At 41.7% G+C, this 6,808-nt stretch overlaps 1 protein-coding gene across 1 annotated transcript in view; it reads right to left on the reverse strand.

The window, feature by feature from the left end:
- LOC114501732 (RING1 and YY1 binding protein) overlaps positions 1 to 6,300 on the reverse strand; it is a 93,649-nt gene extending 87,349 nt beyond the window's left edge. Inside the window, exons 1-2 of the mRNA XM_028518466.2 lie at positions 6,153 to 6,300; positions 5,314 to 5,439 (exon numbers count right to left, since the gene is read on the reverse strand). Coding sequence (XP_028374267.1) covers positions 5,314 to 5,439; positions 6,153 to 6,184 — 158 coding nt within the window. The 5' untranslated portion in view covers positions 6,185 to 6,300. The remainder of the gene's footprint in view (positions 1 to 5,313; positions 5,440 to 6,152) is intronic.
- Between the last annotated feature and the right edge of the window lie 508 nt (positions 6,301 to 6,808).

Consider the following 6,808-nt stretch of genomic DNA (forward strand, 5'->3'; position numbering starts at 1 on the left):
AAAAGAGAAAATAAGAGCCAAAAAGACTGCAGAATGTTTTAGTAGATCAAGATGAAAAGCAGACATTTAGAGACCTACAGTCACCTAAAGTACTACTGAATTGAATCAGTGCTGATTAACTATTTTGGTAAACTATAGCTACTTAAGGAAGTTTTTAATTCATCTTAAAATTTCTTCAACATCTACAGAAGCAATTAGTAAATTTATGTCACATTAAAAAATATGTAACTGAATCCATTCTTAATAAGCTAAATGGTACAGGTAAAAACCTTACAAAAATAACTATTCTCTTGTTCCAAAAGAAAGCAGCATTAGTGTTTTCTAAAAAGGCAAACGTGTATCTCCACAATCTATAAAGCAGTCACTCCACCCAGTTCTCATTACTCTAAAGTTCCCCATGCTGCTGTAAAAAATTCTTTGTAGCACTTTTCACCAGCTGAAATTAGTTTTTGTTTACTCATTTATGTTTTCTTTGTCTCCATAGCATTTCAAGCTCTGTGAGAACAAGACCTTATCTGTCTTTATACCACTGTAGCCATAACCCACATGGCTGTGTGCTCAATAAAAACTTGTCAAATAACCACAACTACTCAGGTAATTTACTTTAAGGTCACCAAGTATACAAAAGATCAAGTCAGTACCAATAAATCAGTAGGTTCAATGTAATAGCAAGTACAAAATAAATTATCACCCTGTTTCTGGGTCAGAGTAATTGATCCAGCTTTTGTAACAGTTTTGAGGCTGAAGGGTTTGATACTTTGCAAGACAGGTAATTTTCTATGTATTTTATAAAGAAATTATATGAAAGACAAACACTATAACAAAACCAATATGGCCCTGAACGTGTGACTGGGTGACTCAGTTGGTTCAGTATCATTCCCTACACCAAAAAGAAAAGGTTATGGGTTCAATTCCCAGTCAGGGCACATCCAGGAAACAACCAATTGATGTTCCTTTCTCACATCGATATCCCCCACATCATTTCTCTCCCTCAAAAAAAAAAAAAAAAAAATCAATAAACATATCCCTGGATGAGGATTTAAAAAAAACATCACTATGACCTAAGGAGCAAAAGCACAGTGGTGGATGACCCAGGACCTTGAAAAGGCCTGTCTCTGCTGCAGGCTAGGTATCTACTCCCTCTGCTTTCTGGGAGTTTGCCTAATCTAAAAAGTATTACAGGAAGATGTGCTTTTGAGGCTTCCAGCAAAAATCCAAACTTTGACATTATTAATAATTATGTGTGTCTTCCCATATAACTTCCAAAGCACTTCATGACCAAAGAGACTTTAAGTTGTCAGTACAGGTATGTGAATTTAAGGGGAGAAACAGTCCAGAGTTTCAATTGCAAAGAATCAGGGAACAAGGGAAATATTTTCCACACAAAACAACTGAGCATCAACTTCCAATTCAACATCCTAGGTACCAACTTTCTGATTAAGCTATATTTATTACACATCTAAAGTAAATTCTTCAATTTTACTTGTCTGGAAAATCTCTAAAAAGAGACCACTTTTCAGAAGAATAGTATTCAAATAATCAGGGATTAAATAAAACATGATTTCAACTCAACACCATGACAAAATCTAGAGGTGAAAAGTTCTAAATCTATGGTAATTACCCAAAGCAAAATATCTCCAATTTTTCAAGTGAGTGCAATTTAAGCAGTAGCTGAAGGTCAAGATGCAGCACTATTACCAAAGAACCATTAATCAGCAACATCTTGGTAATTTTATCAAGACATCACTGCATTCAAAGAAATTACAAGACCAAAAGTAAAATATATTTATCACCAAGTCTAAAAGTTATTCTGCCTAACACTCAGAACTTCAACTTAATGATTAGATAAACTGATAAATTTGTGGGTTGTTTTTCTTTTAAAAGCTGGTATCCTCTTTCATGAAATTGGCAAGTGGGCTGGGAAATACTACTAGCTATTACCTAGGAAGGGATAGTGTTTCTTCCCCACCTACTGCCACCCTACATACACACTTCCTTTATTTATTTTTTTAGCCTGAAAGAGCATAGAGTACAGCAGCATGGGGGTGGGGGGTTGTAGAGGCAACTTTCCCAACTGCAGGTGACTCCTCCATGTACTAGTGCTAAAAATACTTAAAAGTATATCACACAACAGGCAAGAGGAAATCACATGATGAGATGGAAATGTTCTAAATTGATTTGTAGGGATGGTTGCACAACTCTTTAAAATTACTAAAAATCACTGAATTATACATTTACAATTGGTGAATTTTGTGGTGTATAAATTATACCTTAATAAAGCTATAAAAATATAACCAGCAAGAGATAGATACCTAACACATAATTGACACAATACATCCAAAATATGAGATCTCTACTTTCCACTGAACTTCCAAGTAGCCTATTAAGTATTCCCTCCTTCTTTCTTTAATATGTTCTTTAAGGGTTTCTGACCTTCCTTTCATTTTGCTATGCTGCTCCAAAAGGAAGAATAAACACCTCCTGAATCTCTTTCATGATTCCACCTATAGAATTAAAAGTATTTGGTACACACAGCAATAGTACTGAAGAGGTGGCAAGTTATTCTGTAGAAATCAATTGTCCTGTCCCGAAGAAATAGGGGGAGGGGCATTCCGAACTGATCCCTAAGCCAAACTGTGCCAACCTCTCACATCTCTTTATGCCCCTCTTAGGGACTTTGTAACTTGGAGTGTGATCATTTTGGTACATTTCTTACCAACCTTTAACGCCCTCTTTCCCTCCCCGATGTCTTGAGTAGTGGCTTTCACATCTTGGGAACTTAAAAATGTTCTTTGGATAGGTGGCAATATTTTCCTAAACAAATTAAGGAATATTAATTCTATCCTCAGAGGGTAAGTACAGTTGTGTCTCCTACTGGACTACTACTAATTCAACGCTGACTTCTTTGGCTGACTGATAAATGATAGCAATAATTATGGCAAGAATGATGAACTACCTCAAAAATGATCACTGGTTAGCCAACCAGCTACACTGTTCTAATACCAAACACCAGCTTAAAAAAACAAAATCCAATTCCTATGGTAGTCAACAGGTTAGAAAAATCCTTTTAGTATTTAGATATTATTCTAAAAATCACAAATTTCTGCATATTACCCACCACCCAAAACCCAGCAACAAGCTTTCTACTGCCATCAGTACCAGGTCTCATTAAAACATTTTACAAGCCAAAAAATGTCAAACCTTTGAGGTAGGGAAAATTATAAAAGGGCCCAGGAAAAGAAGAGAGCAGTAACTAGGAGCAGAGAAATTAACCAATAGACTGGATAAGACAAATGGAAACCTGTGAAAGTAACCTTTCTGCATGAAGCACAAATGTCATTTGCCTTTCAATTATTGATGACTTCTAGAATGGGTCTAAAATACCAAAATATTGGTAATAACCAAAATAAAACAAATTTAGGTTGATACTAATTTAGTCTAGGCATCATAAGTTGATAAAGAGTTTAAGTTATCAGAGCTCTTAAATCTGTGTTCAAAACCTACTCAACAACAAACACCAAAAAATTACAAAAAGATCCCTAAGTGACTATCCTGTTTCTGAACAGACTTTAAAATATTTTCATTAAGCATTTAATGTTTGCTTAAAAGACAATTTCACTATCATAAGACTCTGAAAAAACTTTAATCATATTGTTTTTAAAGTCAAAATCTACCACGTGCTTACAAAAAGTTGAGTCAGATTTTTAATATTTAAAAATTGAAATGCATTTCATTATATGACATAATTGTTCCCAGCAATACATCATGTGTAACTTTTGAATTTGACCTAAGTTTCCTTTCACCAGTGAAGTTTTCAAGTTCTTAGGAGTTTCATAGTCATTTACTTGAATATTATCTACGGTAACACTCAAAGCAAAACCACAATAAAAAGTTATGGCCTCTGAGGGATTCTACATGTAAAAACAAAAAATTACTCATAAATAAAATATAACTGCTATTGCTTTTAATAACATACATTTCTAAACTTCTATGCCATTTAATGGAATTCCCTGTTTTGGACAGCAAAACAGAATCAATTAAGCCACAATGAGTGTTACTTTAACTAAATTAGTCTATCTTATGATAATTAAAAAGTTGACATGAATTTACTTTAGAAACTATGGTGAAGTATCTTCACTTTTTGAGTATTTTTATTCAAAGATCTCATTACTACAGAGGTAGTGGAATTTACAGAACTGTTCCATCAGTAACTGAACCAATATAACTTATCTCTGAGTTATAATCCTTAGGTTGCCCAATATCATATTTAATCCTAGGTATAAATAAAGCAGTGATATCCTAACAGGCACATTCATTTAGTAAAAAAAACAATACCCAGTTAAAACTAACAGCCATGTTGAAATGCCACCAATTCAAATAGAAGTAAGTACCTGATGAAATGAGAATTTTGGCAATCAAAATTATGTATTCAAGGATAAACCAAGGAATTTACTCATTCTGTCTCTCTCTCTCACACACACACACACACCAATATCTGAACATTATATGACATCAAGAATAGCTTAACTTCAAACTCTATCATCAATGAAACAAATTCAAGATATGTTAAGAGGATTCAAAGACTACAAAATGAGCTTTGACATATTACTCTAGTACATCTCACTTTGATACCAAATGCAGTTTACTCCCTTCACCAAAATGAAATGTTCATTATTTTCATTAAAGTAAAATTTTAAACACAAACTTCAATATAGTCACGCTATTCATTTCACAATTTTACAAAATCATCTTCCATAAGCTAATCAGGAAAGACAAACAGCTCAGCCTTCCAAAAAATGCACTTTTTAAAAATCAAAGTTCAACGTTTACTTTCAAGTGCAGGAAAATAACGGACATTTGCAGCTCAAGACAGGAAAAACACAACCAGCATTACTATAAAACCATCACTCAATTTCTCAAAAGAGAAAAATAATTCAAGACAGGCAAATCAAAAACATTCTGTGCATGGCAAAAAGGTCTTCTGTCCTACTGTCCACAGCAAAAGTACTGCTTCCTCTCTTTTTGAGCCAGTACCAGTGAGCCAATGGATACAAGTATAAAATAAATTCAGTATCTGACTGAAATACGACGAAAACCTGAAAAAATTCCCTCCCACATTTATTCAACATGAGGCTTTGCACCCAACACCAAATACAACCAAAACCACACATCACCCACCCCAGAAATGCAGAAAAAGTCAAAATCAACAAGTGGGGAAGAGAGCAAAATGAATAGCCCGCTACCCTTTCTCCCACTCTAAGAGGAAAAAAAAAAAAAGTCCTGTAACAAAAGGTAACACAGATCTTCAGGTACCTGGTGGAGGTGCCTTTTCTCACATCACAGATGCTGCATTTAAAGGCTTCCGCGCTGTTCCTGAAGGTGCATACGCTACAATCCCAAAAGCCTTCATCTGCGGCAGGTTTCGCTTGTCTTTTTGGCCTTCGGAGGAGTGGGTAGTGAGGAGGAGAAAGGGGAAGGGAAGAGACAGGAGCAGGAAAAAGGGGGAATAACAAATCACAAGCGCTGGTGAGCCGTCTTAATTTCGCAGAGCTGGAAACTTCGCTCAGATGACCACCCACCCTCCCTTTTCTGTAACTAGAAGAGGGACTGGGGCCACGACCGGCCCCTCGAAACCTCTGGGCCGCGTGGCCTCCAGTGGCGGCTCCTGGAGAAGGGCCGCGGCGGGCGCAGGAAGCGGGCGGACTTGTGGACTAGAGCGTGGGCCTTGTGGGGAGTAGGGGGGGCCGGGAAGGAGCCGCAGCCAGATCTGGAGGGGGCGCGCAGGGGCCGCCGAGGCCGGCAGGGGTGACTGGGCCGGTCGCTTCTCTTCTTTTCCCCTCCCAGGCTCGCGCCCGCCCTCCCTCCCTCCCCACCTGGTTAAATCTCCCTTTGTCTGGGAGGAGTGGCGGCGGCAGCGGAGGGCCGCGGAGGAGGGCCGCCATGGCTGCGGCGCACAGCCGCCGGCCCCGAGCCGAAGCGACACCGCCTCCCGCCGCTGCGGTGGCCGCCTACCCCCGCCCCCAGATCTCCATCTTAGCAGCGCCTCCCCCCCCCACCCCCCCCGCCCAGGGTGGCTCCGGGGCCTAGTCGTCGTAGGCCCCCGCCGCCCCCAGTCCTCCCTCCCCTTCCGCCCCTTGGCTTGAAGCAGGTACCTGGTCGGGCTCTTCTTGTCGCCCATGGTCATGGATGGGCTGGACCCCCGCCCCCACAAAGTCGAAACCGGCGCCGCTCCGAGGAGAAACGCCGTCTGGGGAAGTCGTCGCTGACCGACCCCCCCTCCCTCCCCCGCGCGCACCCGCCCTCAGCCGCTGGGGCTCAAGCTCCAGCCGCCGCCGCCGCCACCGCCGTCGCCGCCGCCGCCAGTCCACGGACAAGACTAGTCCCCGACAGCGCCGCCTCCGCCGAGTGACTGACGAGGGGCGGGGCCGGGCGCCTCGCGTCACGCTCCGTGCGGCCAATGAGAAGGCAGCAGCTTGAGTCGCCGGGGCAAAGGCGGGGTGCGGGTGAGGGCGGGGCGTGGTGGACTTGGGCCGGGTTGTGTTTGTGCGTGCCCTGGAGTGTGTGCTCGTTGAGGGCGCGCGTTGCTGTTGGCTTCCTTGCTGTCCGGCGCGGTGGAGCGTGCGAGCCTGGCTGGGAGCACGTGGCCAAGCCCGGGAGCCGGTGGTGGGCTTCTGAAACCGCAGGGTGGCCTAGTGTGGCGGCCCCGAAGTCGCCCCAGGGAAGTAGGTCCCAGCAGTTTACGTGCGCTTCTAGGGCTTGCAATAATCGCGCTGATTCCTACGCCTCGAGGCTTGCAGTGCTGGCGAGC

The sequence above is a fragment of the Phyllostomus discolor genome, chromosome 7, assembly GCF_004126475.2.
Source record: "Phyllostomus discolor isolate MPI-MPIP mPhyDis1 chromosome 7, mPhyDis1.pri.v3, whole genome shotgun sequence".
NCBI classification, from domain to species: Eukaryota; Metazoa; Chordata; class Mammalia; order Chiroptera; family Phyllostomidae; genus Phyllostomus; species Phyllostomus discolor.